General features: G+C 35.3%; 1 protein-coding gene across 1 annotated transcript in view; it reads left to right on the top strand.

Moving 5' to 3' along the window:
• Positions 1-16,453, top strand: part of LOC106883840 (von Willebrand factor A domain-containing protein 7) — a 177,290-nt gene extending 160,837 nt beyond the window's left edge. Inside the window, exons 20-22 of the mRNA XM_089360229.1 lie at positions 13,350-13,591; positions 14,505-14,619; positions 16,233-16,453. Coding sequence (XP_089216355.1) covers positions 13,350-13,591; positions 14,505-14,619; positions 16,233-16,340 — 465 coding nt within the window. The 3' untranslated portion in view covers positions 16,341-16,453. The remainder of the gene's footprint in view (positions 1-13,349; positions 13,592-14,504; positions 14,620-16,232) is intronic.
• Positions 16,454-18,920: the final 2,467 nt, after the last annotated feature.

The following is an 18,920-nucleotide window of genomic DNA, read 5'->3' as shown; positions in this document are numbered from 1 at the left end:
ATCAAAGCCAAAAACAATACAAAATAAGGCTAACAGTTATACACGTCAATGAGGAGTTAGCTATGGTGGATTTACGCTAATAACAGTGGGGTAAAAAAATATTTATTAGAAGATTGTTTAATAACATAAAATATTTTATGCACAAAAACAATGTAGAAACATATTAGTTGATATAGGCACGAGTATGGAGGTGTAAGACATTGTTATTGGTATGAGAAGATGGTCGGCTTCTAAAACTTAAATTTTCCCTGAATACAACGCGGAATATTTTGTGAATAGATACTGAGTAGTTGAATACGAAAGTTGATAGAAATTTTATTTATAACTTAAGAGAAAATACTTCTTAAGGGACTTAGAGATACTTGATCGAGTGGTTTAGTGACTGTTATATTGGACAGAGGCGCGTATTAAGTTATGTTGTTTCTTATCTTGTTATTTTTTGTTTCTGTCATTGGGATGAGAGGTCAAAATTGTTTCTGACCAAAGTTTCATTGTAATATGTAAAAAAAACAAATAGGTTCATTAACTGAGAGAGAAAGGTTGGACAAATAAAGTGTCTATGAAAATAATTTAACATCTCATTAGATTTGTGACTCAGATAAGAAAAGAAAGTGGATAGGTCTAGAATAACATAGTTTGTCTTGGGAAGATTAGCTTCTACAATTATTTGGAACTAGGATTTTTTTTTCTGAATCCATTGGACACTCACAGATTGACACCACTTAGAAAAAGAAGCCTGTCGTCTCGATAAAGGCCGCCTGTGATTCCAAGAAGGCAAAACAGTGAAATCGTTAGTTTCAGCAGCATTCTGGACATAGTTGTGCGAGCGTATAGTAAACTATTACTTGATTGATATTTGATCTAAATTAATATTCATTGGATATTTATCAAACTTGTTTACTGAATGTGATTTGACATATATGCAGTGTTAAATCTTTAAAAGTGTTCCTCGGTGTGGGAATAAAGCTTAATGCACGAAATTTATTTATTTCTCTTTGTGTTGAAAATAATAATTAGAAATCAATAAAAAGAAGGAAATTTGAAAATTAAATCAATGGAATTAAAAACGTAATACAAAAAAAAAACTAAATGTGTATTAGTGGAAAAGGAGACGTACATACACACACACACACACACATGTATATATGTACATGCATATAAATATACACGAAGACACACATACCAGCTCAGTACGAATGCTAATTAATAAATAAGAATACAAAAGAGAAAGAATACACCCTTGCCGTTATATTGAAAACCCAGATCTATCGTTTAAGTAAAATTTAAAATGTACGGACTTCATTTGGAATGCGAAGATCACATTTTTAATTTTCGATTTTGTGAAGTTTGAATCGTTCCGTGGTCTTGTAGTTGATGTAAGAATTCAAAGCGTTTTATTTTAATTGCCAAATCGGATAGTTTATCTTTTCAATGTTTCTAAAAGAGGAAGAATTATTAAAGTACCTCTGTTAGATTATTCTTCAGTCGTGCTTATGTATGGTTAGTGTAATACACTGCGTTTGGATTTGTTAACTTCCAATGTCTTCCGTTTCTTAAATGCTTGCTTCTGCATTACACGATATGAGTTGGCATATGCTCGTGTTTCCACATGCACAATTGTCCTCAGGTTTCTAGGATGTATAAGGATATAATTTTCTCCAGATTAAGAATAAAACTGTAATGTAATTTAAAATTATTTATGAAATAATTTTATATATAGATAGATAGACAGACAGACAGGCAGGCATGCAAACAGACAGACAGGCAGACAAGCAGGCAGACAGACAGACAGACAGACAGATAGATAGATAGATAGATAGATAGATAGATAGATAGATAGATAGATAGACAGATAGATAGATAGATAGATAGATAGATAGATAGATAGATAGATAGATAGATAGATAGATAGATAGATAGATAGATAGACAGATAGATAGATAGATAGATAGATAGATAGATAGATAGATAGATAGATAGATAGATAGATAGATATTGAGGAAAAGAAGGCAGTCAGAATTTTGGATAATTCCATATTAGCACTTTCGTTCGTTTATCGAACTCGGCAAGACAAAGTCAAAATGATCTTTGATTCTGATTTTGAGTTTGTCATGAGTTCGATAAACGAACGAAAGCGCTAATAAAGAATTATTCAAAATTCTGACTGCCTCCTTTTCCTCAATATACAGTATTTGTGCACCACTTCGAACACTCTATACATACATATATATATATATATATATATATATATATATATATATATATATATATATATATATATATATATATATATATATATTCTTTTATTCTTTTACTTGTTTCAGTCATTTGGCTGCGGCCATGCTGGGGCACCGCATTTTAGTCAAACAAATCGACCCCAGGATTTGTTCTTTGTAAGCTTAGTACTTATTCTCTGTTGCCGAACCGTTAAGTTACGGAGACACAAATACATACATGTGTATATATATATATATATATATATATATATACGACAGGCTTCTTTCAGTTTCCGTCTACCAAATCCACTCACAAGGCTTTGGTCGGCCCGAGGCTATAATAGAAGACACTTGCCCAAGGTGCCATGCTGTGGGACTGAACCCGGAACCATGTGGTTGGGAAGCAAGCTTCTTACCACACAGTCATTCCTGCGCTTATATATATATATATATATATATATATATACAGTAAGAAAATATTTATTGTTTAAGGCTTGAAAAGTCTTAACTGAACATTTAGTAAAATTTGTTGGTTAAACCTTAAAATGTTTTCGTGCCCTTCTTAGTTTAAGATGACAAGAGATTGCAGTATAGATAATTACATCAATGAGTCAGCCAGTCTATAAGCTATTTTACAATTTTTTTCTTGAGAACAATTTGGAAATCCTTCTGTTGAGGTCATTAAGTGTCTTAAAAACTTGAGTGAAGTAGGATCTTGCATGTATATACAACAGTTATCAAATTACAGATCTTGCATGTGTATACAACTGTTATTAAATTACAGTTATACCACTAGTATGAAAACTGAGATCAACTATTCATGTAGTAAAGTCAGTACATGCCAACACAGTATCTCTTGTAATACAGCAGCAACGAAATATGAAGTGGTTGTTACCACTATGAAAATGAAACCGGTTGTACACTACACCAAAGTGTTAGTTCAAAAAGTAGTTTCGAAATACAACATTAAACAGATTCTTAATGAAAGACAGACCTCACAAGAACGGAAATTAAAAAATATATATAACCTTTACACAACTGATTAAAATCTAATCTTGAAAATGTACCCAATTATAGACTCTACTTAATCGCTAGGGTTGAAATGTTACAAAATACAGACATTACGAGAACCACTTGTTACGTAAATGGAAATAACCATCGCTATCAGATTAAATAGATCCGTTACCGCGTTTATTTGTCCACATTGTAGAATAGTTTATTTTCTCTTTCTACATATATTTATTCAGTACGTACACACAAAGAATATATATACATATGTGTGTGCGCATGTACGTGTGTGTGCGTGTGTCTCTCTCTATATATATATATATATATATATATATATATATACATACATATACTTAAATATATATATATACTTATATATATATATATATATATATATATATATATATATATATATATATATATAATATAATATAGGATAAAATCTTTATAAGAATTTATCAAGTAGTCAGCGTGAAAAAACCTCATAATGAAAAAAAAACTCATCATTCTTTTCCATAAATATATATAATTTATATAAGGGCATTAACTATATAGTAATGCCTCACGCTTAGGGGGACTAAATAAGTCAAAAACTACCAAAAAATAAGCAACATATTTACCGGTAAATATGTTGCTTATTTTTTGGTAGTTTTTGACTTATTTAGTCCCTCTAAGCGTGAGGCATTACTATATAGCTAATGCCCTTATATAAATTATATATATATATATATATATATATATATATATATATATACATACATACATACATACATACATACATACATACATACATATACAAACATATAAATACATATGTATGTAAATGTATAAATGCATAAATATGCATATGCATGTATGTTTATATATATATATATATATATATATATATATATATATATATATATACATATATACATGCTTATACACACACGTTTATATATATATATATATATATATATATATATATATACACGGCATAAATACAAACATATATACAGGGTACGATGGGTAAATTGTCGCCATTTTATATTTTTTATTTCACATATGCGCATTGTTTGTTTTGGATTTTGTCGACCATACTGTATAGTAGGGTTAGCTGGGCACCGTCTGTATGAAAAACAGCACCATAATGCTATTCACTCTGCCAGAAATTTGGAAACGACATGCTGTACTACTTGGCATTCGCGCTGTAAGCTCCAATACAAACATTTCAGTGTTTGGATGTCAATCTGAGGAGAGTGCAGAGGATTCGGAAAGAGTTGTATGACTTTAATGGTGATTATGAAAGTAGGGCAGCTCGGAAAACTCACTCTGATCGTTCTGATAAGAAAAGAAATCCTGAATTTGTTGGTGAGATCCAGGCCATGATTGACAACGATGCCTCCGAGTGAATGAGGTCCTTCACCAGGGACATGGCAGTGTCTGAGTTCCCTATCAGGCAGGTAGTGCATGAGGACATTCGGTATTCATAATACAAGATGAAAAGGGTCGATGTTTATCCCAAGCCATCAAGGACAAAAGGAAAGACCGCGCTACGAAGCTTTTGAACAAACTCAAACATCTCCTCCAGCCGAACATGCTTTGGTTTTTTTCAGACGAGATAAATTTCTGCCAGGATCAGATGATGAACAGACAGAAAAACCGTTGGCTTGCCGTGTCCCCAAAATATATACCGAGAGTGATAAAAATCAATCGTTCAGTCAACATTTTGGTGTTAGGAGTGATCACTAGTGATGGCAACATTATGCCTCCATTCATCTTCCCACACGGCCTCACACTCAACACGGAGGCCTACATCAAGTGCCTGGAGGAGTTAGTACTGCCCTTGGTGAAGAGGGTGGCTGCTGGAAGACTCTATGTCTGGCAACAGGAGTCTGCACCATGCCACACAAGCAGGAGAACCCAGTCATGGCTGTCTCACAGTTTCTGCGATCACATCACCCCTAACATCTGGCCACCTAACTCGCCAGACTGCTACCCCCTTGATTATTATGTGTGGGTCGCAGTTGAGTGTGAGACTAACAAAACTGCTTGTAACACCAAAGATGCACTGGAGGCAAGGATAATGGCAGCATTCACCAAGGAGACCGTCTAGAAGAGTTGCAGGAGATTCCGAATTTCTTCAATAAAATCGCCATTGGCTTCAGCCACATATGTGTGTACTGTATATATACATACACACGCATGAATATACATACCTGAATACACACACAATTTCATATATATATATATATATATATATATGTGTGTGTGTGTGTGTGTGTGTGTGTGTGTGTGTGTTTGAAGATAAGCATACACACACATATACCTACATGGCGATTTTATTGAATAAATCTACTCTTTAGTATTTCAAGATATGTTTATGTAATTTTGGTAAAGATATCTGTTAAAATGAGTTGTCAGTGTTATTTTCATTTTTTGCGTAATTTAAACGACAATTTATTCACTACACCCTGTATATATAGTCATACATACATTCACGCGCGCGCGCGCAGACACACAATCATAAATAGACACTAACAACCTTACATACATTACATCATTTATTAACTCACCAATGAAGGGACGTGCATCAAATCTACAAAAGGGCAGTTTTACATCAGTATACGAGGACATTTTCACAAACAACCCCACCCAGTACAGTATATAACAAAAAATATACACCCATAGACCTATCCATACTCTCTGTTGCTACAAAAATCCAGATTACGGAGGCACAGTTCACTAAGAACAGAGCCCTGTCGGCTGTGGACAATGCAAATAGTCTTTTTTCTATGTCTGGGACAGTTATTTACCCACGTATCCTGCCACGATTAACCGTTTTATTTACTGGAACTAAAATAAATCCGCCTGATGAAGAATCATGGACGTGAAAGCGCTTAGAATTTATGGCTAAGCAATAAATGTTAAACCACAACCGAGTCTTTTCGTCAACAATTATTTGTAATGTCATTATAGCTATTTGATGATTTGATTTTTTGATTTTTTTTTTTTTGATATGTTATTTTGCTGTGAATTGCACATAACAGCATCGACACACTGCTCACTTGAAAAACGCTTAAAATACTCGTACGCGATGTGTGTGTGTTTGTATGCATGTGTGTATGTGTGCTTGTGTGTGCGTAAGTAAGTGTAGGTATATGTGTGTGTGTATACATATCTTCAAACATATATATATATATATATATATACATATATATATAGAGAGAGAGAGATTGTATATGTATATTCATGTATATATATTCATATGTGTGTATGTATATATATAGTACACACATATATGTATGTATGTATATATATATATACAGTATATATATATATATATATATATATACACACACACATACATGCACGTATGTATGTACGCAGGTAGGCATGCGTGCCAGCATGAATGCCATTGCATGCGTGGATTTGTATATTTTTGACTCATGCACATGTTTACATGCATATGTTTACATGTCTACCCATGTGTGCGTGCATTTATTACACGCTAAATTAGAATGCTTCGCATATTTTCACAACGCCTTTAGATGACTTGTAGCTGTAATTTCGTAATTATTTCTGGTTTTATGATGCCTTGCGTTTTGAGATTAGCACTGAAGCAATTAGTTGCGTATCCAAATATCTCGAGTATTACATGTCTCAATCTAATGTCGTTGTCCGGGTGGAGTAACTGCAGATTTCTCATGGATTCGGCAGAAATGTTTTCCTCTTCGCTAACATTTAACATTAAGCTAACACTTTGCGAGCAATAGATATTTAATACCATGCACAGTTTCTTTTCTCTGTCTCCGATCATTATGTCTGGTCTGTTTTGCTTGCATTTTACGCGAGTCTGTTCTAAAATTATACACGGTAAGTATACATATAAACTGTGGAGTTTTTTTTTAAGGATCCTTTTCGGTATAATCTCAATTCCTTTGCTCAAGTAACCAATTATCATCATCATCATCATCATCATCATCATCATCATCATCATCATCATCATCATTATCATCATCATCATCATCATCATCATCATCATCATCATCATCATCATCATCATCATCATCATCATCATCATCGTCGTCGTCTTCCTCAAAATTATTATCATCGTTGTCATCGTCATTGTCGCCATCGTCATCACCATCATCATCATCGCTATTTTATTTTTATTTATTTTTTTTAGCAGCGTTCTTAATATCATCATCATTATCTTCATTATAATTATCATCAATATCCCCAACATCAACGACAAAATTTACATTGTCATCGTGATTGTTTCTCCTATTGCCACCATTTTACTGAATATTAACTCAGCGTCACTCATACATCATTTATCTTAACGTTCATATCGAGAACCATCGTTATCGATCCAGCGAGCCTTCAATCAGAGACCATGAGTTATCAGTAAAAATTCATCGATTAATTAATCACCGAGATAATGACAACCAGCTCCGGCCCGAACCATCCCGTCCGTTCGCTATTGTTACCACGACCATTACTTCCGATCACCATCAGAATACCTATCACAAAAACCTGACTAATGTGTTTCCTGCTTGTTTACAGAGGGAAGTGTCTGACTCAGCAGCATGGAACAATACTTGTCGTTGTGAAAGTACAAATCGTTGAACACGCAATGTAGTTATTGGCTGGTCTACGTATCTTTTGTTTGATTGTTTCAGAGAGTCAACTGCGGCCATGCGAGGACACCGCCTTGAAGGGTTTAGCGGAACAAATCGACACCAGTGTTCATTTCAATTTTTATAAATCTATCGGTCTCTCTTGCGGAATCGCTAGGTTACAAATGCGTAACACAAACCAACACCAGCTGTCAAGTAGTGGGGGGGGGGGGTAACAAAACACAAAGACACACACACACACACACACACACACACACACATACGTATATAAGTGCGTGTGTGTGAGTGCGTGTATGTGTGTGTGTGTGTGTGTGTATGTGTGTGTGTGTGTGTGTGTGTTCGTGCGTGTGTGTTTTGATAAATTTGTAAGAACGCCAGACAGACTGCCTCGTGATGTTCGTCCTGGGTCTAATCACTTTGAGCTCGAACTTCACCGAGATCAGCTTTGATTTCATCTTTTGTGAGTCGGTTAATAAGGTCCCAGTCTCATACTAGTCCCAGTTCTTCTCTCCCTCCCTCCCTCCCTCCCTCCCTTCCCCTCTCTCTCGCTCTCGCTCTCGCTCTCTGTGAGAGAATTGACTATGACAGAAAAGGTTGAGCAGAGAATCTGTATCAAATTTTTCCAAAAGCTCGGCGATACCTGCTCAGAGGACTACGCAAAGTTTTCAAAAAACTTTCATTGATCTCGACACAATCAAGATCTTGTACAACTGAAACTCGAGTGTCCTTTTGGTCAGCTAAAGCAGTTTTGGCACAAACTTGGAAGACACGTGTCTCATATCCAAATCTTCCGTGATAATGGACTGAAATGAACCGTAACTAATCTGCACATCCTCTGATAACTCACGGATAGTGATTCGACGATTTCCCCTCACAGATGCACGCATATCTGCGATGTTTTTCTCAGTTCTGCTGGTTGCGGATCTCCCAGAATGTTCGTCAATATCGTACACTTGTGTGCGGCTCATACACTCCTCTCCATACACTTTCTGCAACTTTGCGTAGGCCTCTGAGCAGGTATCGCCATGACAACTTTCTCTGTCATGGTCAATGCGACAATCACACCTTCCGTCTAAGTTCTGCTGCAAACAGCGGAAGTGAGCTAGAACGTTAAAACATAGTGCGCATGCACAGCAGAGTTCAAGATCAATCTTTGCCAAGCAGCTTTACTCTGCGTGCTTTAGCTTCGTTTCTATTTCAACAGTCCGGATACTTTTTGATCAGACGTTGTACATATCAAAAGCATTTCTGGCTTAACCGACAGGACTTTTTGTATATCTAACGCTACATTGAGCAACTTGTCATTTTGTGTTCAAAGCGCGATTTTAGAGAATCCGGTTGCTATCTCTGACGGATCGAGCAACCATTGGTTCCTAATCTCACGTGATCTTTCTATCGATAATGCCTCCCAAAATGTTTTTAGAACAAGGATAAGCATACATTCTTCTATAAAGTGAATTGAGATTATCAGACAGAATAAACAAACGTTTTTATATTTGGCCTTGAATTCCAAGTGTGGGAAATATTATTAATGGTTGATAACAGTAACTGCTTTTGCTGTGTATCAAACATACTAACAAATGCGAAAAAAAATAATTGGTGTCATAGTCAAACCACAATTTCTATTTATAAATAGCGGCAAGGATACATGTATGTGTATGTATGTATGTATGTATGTATGTATGTATGTATGTGTGTATGTATGTATGTATGTATGTATACACTTACAAAAACACATATACAAGAATATATATATACATACATAGGTATGTATGTATGTAGGTATGTATAAATATAAATATGCAATGTATATATATATATGTATATGTATATATATAAATATATATACTTTGCATATTTATATTTATACATACCTACATACATACATACATACATACATACATACATACATGCATGCATGCATACATACATACATACATACATACATGCATTCATACATACATACATACATACATACATACATACATGCATACATACATACATACATACATACATACATACATACATACATACATACATGTAAAGGTACGTGGTCTTGAGATGAGGATGTTGCAAGGTTGTTGCACTCACGATGTAGAGACCGTGGATTCGATTCCCGGACCGGGCGTGGCGTTGTGTTCTTGAGCAAAACACTTCATTGCACGTTGCTTCAGTCCGCTCAGCTGTCAATAGGTAACCCTGCGACAGATTAGCTTTCTGGATGTTGGCCTACTCGCTTATTCGAAAGTTAAAAATGATACAAAGCGCATTGTGACCAGCGTGATCACGTGAAATGCATATACATTCTGGGTTGGCCAAAACGTCTGTCCGGGCTTTGTTGACACTAAACTTTCAGTTTCAGTTCAGTCAGTGCGTTGCGCACGCGCATTCGTTAGATGCTTCACACTTCGACGTAGTTCGATGCAAACTCGTGATGAAACAGTTTGTAATTAGTGTGCTTTGGATTATCCTGAAAATGAAGAACCAAAACGAACACCTCATGTGTTTTATTATTATTTTAAGAAAGCAAGAAAGCAGCGGAAACCTGTATGAAGATATGTGATGTGTACGGAGGGGATGTTACAGAACATGAGTGCCAGAACGGTTCAAGATTTTGATTGGGAAACTTTTCGGTCCTCGCTCTGGCTGGACAACTGAGATTAACAACGACGAAATGGAGGAGTACCTCGACACACACACACACACACACCCCTCCTAATATGTCCAGGATGATCGCAGATATTCTCCAAATATCCAAATCAAGTATTGAAAACTATCTGCATCAACTTGACTCGATGTTTCGGTTCCACATGAAATGAATAAGGCTAACTTCGCTCAATGGATTTCCATCTACGATTCGTTGCAGAAACGTGAAGAAAATTATCCTTTTTTTTTAAAAGAATGGTGACAGGGGACGAAAAACGTCTACAACAATGTGAAGCGCAAACGATCATGGGGAAAGCGCGGTGAACCATCACAAACAACCTCCAAAGGACTTCACCCGAAGAAGGTTTTCAATTTGATGGAAATGGAAGAACGTTGTCTTTTACAAGTTTCTTCCAATAGACAGCACCGTCAATTCGGATATGTTCTGTGACCAGCTGGACTAATTAAATACAGCGATCCACCACAAGCGTCCAGTATTTGCTAATAGTAAGAACATTGTCTTTCATCAAGACAATGCGTAACTGCATGACCGCACACATGTTTGCAAATGTAGCAGAATTTATTAGGACTTGGCTAAGAAGTTTTGCTGCTCCCTCAGTAGTGACCTGATCTTGCGCCTTCATATTTCTATCTGTTTTGGTCTCTTCAAAATTCATTGAATCAACAGAGCTTCAACTCTGATGTGGGTGTAAAAATTCACCTGGAAGAGTTTTACGCCAGTAAGGACAGGAAATTCTTTGAGCAGAGAATAATGAATCTACCTAAGATACTGGAACGAAACGGTAATTGATTGAATAAATCACTTTGTGTTTAAAACTTATTTTCGCTTAAAAAACCGAACGAGCTTTTGGCTAACGCAACCCATATCTACCCGTATACCTACTGCTACCCATATACCAACATCAAACCACAACACCGCGTGACCTTCCTCGACCAATTGCATCGATAGCTTAGCTGACCGAAACTTCGAAGTCACTGTCAATACTACTCTTGTTAGAGAATTACATGTACTCTCTTTTACTTGTTTCAGTCAATTCACTGCGGCCATGCTGGAGCACCGCTTTTAGTCGTGCAAATCGACCCGAGGTACTAGTAAGCCTAGTACTTATTCTATCGGTTTTTTTTGCCGAACCGCTAAGTTACGGAGACACAAACACACTACCATCGGTTGTCAAGCGATGTTGGGGAGACAAACAGACACACAAACATATACACACACATACATACATACATATATATATATATATATATATATCAAATAATAAGCAACACGGATTTCAAAAGTGATTGCAGTACGCACGTTTCATGCTACTTCAATTTATTTAAGTAATGTGAGCATTACCTTAAATGCAATATGAAGAGCAATCTTCAGCTGCACGAAAAAATGTAGAAAAAAAGACATATTACAAATGTGGCAACATATTAAAACCAAGTGGGAAAGAGCAGAGGAAGAATATATAAGTCCATCTTGACATAGCAGGGTCTATCAGGCTAGAATCAATTACTAGCCTGATAGACCCTGCTATGTCAAGATGGACTTATATATTCTTCCTCTGCTCTCTCCCACTTGGTTTTAATATGTTGCCACATTTGTAATATGTCTTTTTTTCTACATTTTTTCGTGCAGCTGAAGATTGCTCTTCATATTGCATTTAAGGTAATGCTCACATTACTTAAATAAATTGAAGTAGCATGAAACGTGCGTACTGCAATCACTTTTGAAATCCGTGTTGCTTATTATTTGATTTTAATCACCCATCCTTTTGGGATGTGAAATTCGGGTGCCTTCGCATAAGTACCATATTCAAGCCTTGAATCTATATATATATATATATATATATATATATATATATATATATATATATATATATACATACATATATACGACGGTCTTCTTTCAGTTTCCGTCTACCAAATCCAGTTGATTACTGGGATCGATGTAATCGACAAGTCCCCTCTCCTAAAATTTCAGGCTTTGTACCTATAAGTAGAAAGGATTAATATGCTGCAGTAAGGTGGCACGCTGGCAGAACCGTTAGCGCGATGGACAAAATGCTTGGCGGCATTTCTTCCAGCTTTATATTTCGAGTTCAAATCCCACCGGGGTCAACTTTGCCTTTCATCCTTTTGAGGTCAAATAAAATAAATACCAGTCAAACACTGGAGTCGATATAATTGATTCCCTCCCCCTCCACACACACACACACTTCAAAATTGCTGGCCTAATTCCAAAAATTAGAAAGAATTAATTATAGTGGAGTTGATTCACTTGACTCCATCGCTAATCGACAGCAAAAGTTATCGGTTTCACTTTCCCTTTTAATTTCTTTCTTTTGTACGGTTTGACTATTATCCTTTGAATAACTTCTCATTAGGTGGTGTCTCGGGGTGATGCTAAATCGCGATACAATACTTCTGTCCTCCGTTTATTTGTAATATTCGAGCCACTGAGATTTATGACAAAAAATATTTTTTAAAAAAGCTTTTGTTAGTCATGCACCCGAAAACTAAACGTTCAATTGCATAGAGTGTAAGGTTATACTTTGTACAAGGACACAGCAAGCGTGTGTAAAATTGTGGTTTATACAAGAACCAAATGGCTGCAGCTTTAATGATAGACCAACAAAAACATCAAAAGGCGACAGTCTGGCAACTTCACTACTCGAAAAATCTCCTCCTTATAACAATGAACTAGAAGTGTTAAACAATATTATTTTAAACGACTATTCATCTTTAGCTATTTAATTGTTTTCTTTTTTATGCAAACGATTCAAAATGGAAGTAATTGGGAATATTCTTTTTTACTTAACTTATTCTTTATTCTATTTTATTTCAGGAACTTCCACCCAAAAAAGTTCCTCTTGTATGTAATTTATATACAACTATGGAAGACACAACGAGATGCATAGATAGTCACAAGGACTTTAATTGTTGCAGGCAAAAGTGGTCTGCCATTCTTAAAGTCAAGAACGGTAGTAATCCCGCACCTATTGTAAATGTGACATCATCTATGTCGTCTGTAATTATAGCCAATGAAAATCTAACAGATAGTGCCTTCCTATACGAAGCAGAAATAAGGTAAGCAGTAAAACAATCTATATATTTAATACCACACTGTACTTAAGTCTCTATCGATATTTTGTACCTACTGCTTGTTTGCTTGTTTGCTTGTTTGGTTTTTTGCTTTTTATATAAATATGTTAAATGAAGCTAACACTAACACTAAAGTAAGTGAAACATATAGGTGGACAAGAAATGGGACAGCCTGACGTAGATACTTGTTGGCAAGAGCAACAAGAAAAGTAAAAGAAATGGTTACAAGCAGATTTCGTAAACAAATTATGCCGTTAAATTGCATCTGTGGGACAATTCCAAAATGACTGGCAACCTTCGCTTCCTCATGCATATGCACATACATACAGACATACAGACATACATACATACATGCATACATACATACATACATACATACATGCATACATACATACATACATATATATAAACACACACATTTATATGCATATAAATGTGTATATATTAATACTGCTTTCGTCGCTAATATTACATTCTAATAAGGCTGCTGGGTATTAGCGACATTTGTGACTAAATATCACTGTTATGCTATATATCGTTGATGGCGAGATTCGGCTGGCATGCAGCAACCGGATGGCTGTCACTGTGAAAGTGCAGTACGCTGAAATTACGTGATGTTGCAGCTCGAGCGCCCACACCAGAGGGTTCCCGTCTGCTACGATAATTTGTCTATGCTTTTAACACCGTAGGTATATGAAAGGACCTCTCAATGCGAGTAGTGCAGTATTCGGCGTTCTGTTTATTCATTCACATGCTTGTATATATATATATATATATATATATATATATATATATATATATATATATATATATATATATATATATATATATATATATATATATTTGCATCCTATATTACTTAGAGTCAATAAATTTTTCCTAATCAATATTATTTCAGTAATGATTGCTGTGTTAAAACTGACACAATTTATGTGACCGATGCCAAGGACCAAACAGGCAACTGTACTCTACACATCATTCCAGATTCTACAAGTACCAATTCAACCTGCAAGGTTTGTATATTATATGTTCAAAATGTATTCGTGAAGGACCGCAGATTAGTACTTAATGTATTCGACTCACGATCGTAAGCAAGTGAGTTCGACAGCCGGCGGCACGCGAAATTTTTTTCCCATCCCAGTTATGAACGCATTTGCATACAGCCAATCAGAGCTCAGTTATCAAACTGATTTATGAGCACATAACAAGAGATGGGCGATAAGATGAGGTCAATTGGATAAGGAATGACCATGCTTCTTTTCTGTTTTAATAATTCTTGTTGTTCTTGTTCTTGTTTCAACCATGGCTGCCTCTGCGTAGTTATTTGTGTTGTTGTTTTACTTTGTAAAGCAGTAAGGGTTGCTAGCACATCACCCTCTACCCACATTTTTCCCATCCACATCTTTACCATATGGGGCCCAAACAAAATCCGATAGTAAATATAGATGCAAATCTATCTAATTACTTATCTCCTTCAAACATCAGGCATAACTTGACGATCGGTCGACTTACAACACCGTTCTTCGTCATGAGTTTACTTGGTAGAGTGCGTTTGTACCTTGACAACAAGGTCAAGGTGAGCTCTGATTGGCCGTATGCAAATGAGTTCATTGCAGGGGTCCGGAACTCTCGTGCGAAAAAATTTCGCCGACGGTACGGTATCTCCTTGAGCCAGATATTTATTTCAAGTTACTTCAGTCCTCTCAGCTGGCAGTTATCAACATTTCGAAGGGCCGACCTTGTCACATTGTGTCACACTGAATCGCCCTGAGAACTACGTTAAGGGTACACATGTCTGCGGAGTGCTCAGCCACTTGCACGTTAATTTCACAAGCAGGCAGTTTTGTTGATCGGATAAACTGGAACCCTCGACGTCGTAAGCGATGGAGTTATGTATGTATATATATACATTTTTATATTTTAAAAATATGTTGACTTGTGACTTTTACATATGCATAACCACTGGCAATAAATTATTTTAATTTATTACCCTCATATTTACGATTATATATATATCTTACATACATGCATTTTATAAAATAGTTATTTTTGTGATGTTTAGTCATTGCTGATAGTTTGTTTTTTTTTTCTTTTTTCCTTTGGTTATCGTTATTTACGAACGCTGGGCCTCATAGGGGCATTGACATGTGACCGACACCTTTGGCTATATGCTGTGCTTGAGAAGACCCGTCAAGGCAAATGAAATTGTTGTCGTGTCCGATGCCAGTGTCGCATATTTGGCACCCGTGCCGGTGGCACGTAAAAAGCACCCTTCGAAATTTGGGCCTCACGGAAACAGTGACAAGTGACCGAGACGTTTGGCAATATACCGTGCTTGTGAAGAGCTCTCAAGCCAAGTGAGATCGTAGTTGTGGCTGATGCTGGTGTTTCGTAACTGGCACGTAAAAATCACCCACTATGCTCTTGGGAGTGGTTGGTTTTAGGAAGGGCAACCAGCTGTAGAAACCATGCCAAATCAGATCGAAACCTGGTGTAGCTCTCCAGCTTACCAGTTTTCAGTCAAACCGTCCAACCCATGCCAGCATAGAAAACGGACGTTGAATGATGATGATGATGATGATGATGATGATGATAATGATATGACGCTATTTTTTTCTCGTTTCAGGAACTGAAGAAAGAATTCCAGTCACATGACCATCAGCCAAATCTACTCCACAATACGGTCGCTCTAACTCTATGTAATTTATTGGTATTGATATTTTATCAAATCTAAAGAAATGAAATAAGAACAACAAAACATTCAATCGTCTTGGAATCAAATTGCCAAGATCGAATTTAGATTCCTTATAATTTAACATCAACAGATTAAGGAAACTTGAAGTCATCTGATTTTTTTCTTTTTTTCTTTTTTTTTTTTTTTGTTTTCGCCATATCGGACTTCAAAGTTTCACCAGTTCCTTTTTTGCGGAAGCTTTGCTTTGCTGCTTCTTTAAGTGTGAATCATATATATATATATATATATATATATATATATATATATATATATATATATATGTTTGTGTGTGTGTGTGTGTGTGTGTGTGTGTGTGTGTGTGTGTGTGTGTGTGTGTGTGTGTATATATGTGTATGTATATATATAAATATATATATATATATATATATTTCTGGATATCCTAATCAAAAGCCAAGATGGGAAAATAGAAACGGACATATTCTACAAACCCACCGTCTCCAAACAGTACCTTCTTTTCACATCATGCCACCCGAAACATACCAAACTCAACATTCCCTTCAACCTGGCAAAACGAATTTGTACCATAGATCCTTCCCCGGAATGGAGTGAGCCATTTATAGTTTCGGAGTTCGATGAAATGCAATAAGTACAGCACAACACATATAATAAAATAATATGGAGAAGGATTTCCCAAGTTATAGATGGAAGCACGCCCCACTTCAAAATTGGGCTTAAGTAAAAAGTAAAAAAAAAAAAATCCCATAAAGTTCCATTTAAAACTTATTAGATTTAACTTTATTCATATATATATATATATATATATATATATATATATATATATATATATATATATATATATATATATATATATATATAAAGTGAATAGAAATGGGGGGTTTTTCTGATAAATTTTTCACTTTAATAATTAGATGTTTGTAAGTTTACATCTAATTATTAAAGTGGAGTGGAAAGATTATCAGAAAACCCATTTCTGTTCACTTTTTTTTTTCAAATATATAATACTGTACCAAAGATTTTCTATTTTTTATTCTACTATATATATATATATATATATATATATATATATATATATATATATATATATATATATACATATATATATATACAAAAATAAGAGGAATGGCCAGCAAAAGTGGACTCCTATATGCTAGAAATAGATGCCAAATCATCTAACCACGAAAAAAATATGTCCTCGGTAAAAATTTAGCGACGCAACAGACTGTAAAAGGGCAAAACAAATGAAAAAATACTAAATAAAAAAAAACGATTAACCTACGTACCATGGTTTCACCTGTTAAAATTTACATAAGTAAATATCTGCAGGATCATCAGCGTAGTCTGTCGATTTAAAATATAATTTCCCGAACTAGACACAAGACGTCCACCCGAAAGGGAGCACGTGTAGAGTTCTACAAATTACATTCAGTGTATCCTTTCAAATGTCCTCAATCTGGCGCGCTTTCGTGGTTAGATGATTGGGCATCTATTTCTAGCATACAGGAGTCCGCTTTTGCTGGTCATTCCTCTTATTTTGTATGTAATATAATTTTAATCTTCGGATTTTTTTAATATGCTAGACCACTGGTTTTAATTGATTAATATCAATTTCTACCCTCATTGATAAATGTTACATATATATATATATATATACATACATACACATATGTATGTATATATCAAGATTACTTGCCAATAGAGAAAGAACCAGTTTCTAACCTAGATCCAAGGCTCATTCATTGGAATTTCATTATCAGCAACAGTGTATTTTTGCTTGTATGCATGTATGTATGTATGTATGTATGTATGTATGTGCAGATTTGTTTGTTTTATGTATGTATTCTCATGCATATAGTTGCATATCTAGACATGCTCATATATATTTAAATGATAAACTTCTGGAAAGTTTTACAGATTTTTACAGTTCCAGTGATGGATTAGATCTATAGTCTTCGAATTAGCTTTCTCCTCTCTGGTTTTGAGAAGCCTAATTTCTCAAGATTCGTATTTAGGCAGCATGTTACATATCCCAGGAAACCAAAAATTGCAGGTATAAACCTGAACTTGTTATCTGAATAGAGTAATCACAGGTTTCTCCATAGTTCAGTATAGGTGTTCTCTTTTTCACTGATCTTCAGCTTTATGTTAACATCTGCTGGGCAGCTAATTGCCCTTTTGCTCGACGTGTGGTTTCCGTCCACGCTGCGCTTGCCTGTGCACACTTTCTCTCTTCTCTATCCCAAATCATTATATCAGGTCTCTTGTGCTTACATCTTATTGAAGTCTTCACTGGGACATTCCACCAGTATTCCTTTTTATTATGAGTGGTTATGGCTTCTACTATATTGTGGGGTTCTTATATATATATATATATATATATATATATATATATATATATATATATATATATATATATATATATATATATATATATATATATACATGCATATACACATACATATATATATATACATATGCATACATACATAAATACATACATACCAGAGTAAGAACATAAATACGAAACAAGGTGGTAAAAATAGAACTCGAATACCAGAGGTAGAGTAATATGCTTTATTAAAAAGCAACAAAAATATCACA

This window comes from Octopus bimaculoides, chromosome 11 (genome assembly GCF_046866305.1).
Source record: "Octopus bimaculoides isolate indiv1 chromosome 11, ASM4686630v1, whole genome shotgun sequence".
In the NCBI taxonomy this organism is placed as follows: Eukaryota; Metazoa; Mollusca; class Cephalopoda; order Octopoda; family Octopodidae; genus Octopus; species Octopus bimaculoides.
Note: the sequence above shows the minus strand (reverse complement) of the source record. Positions and strands in the feature narration are given on the sequence as shown.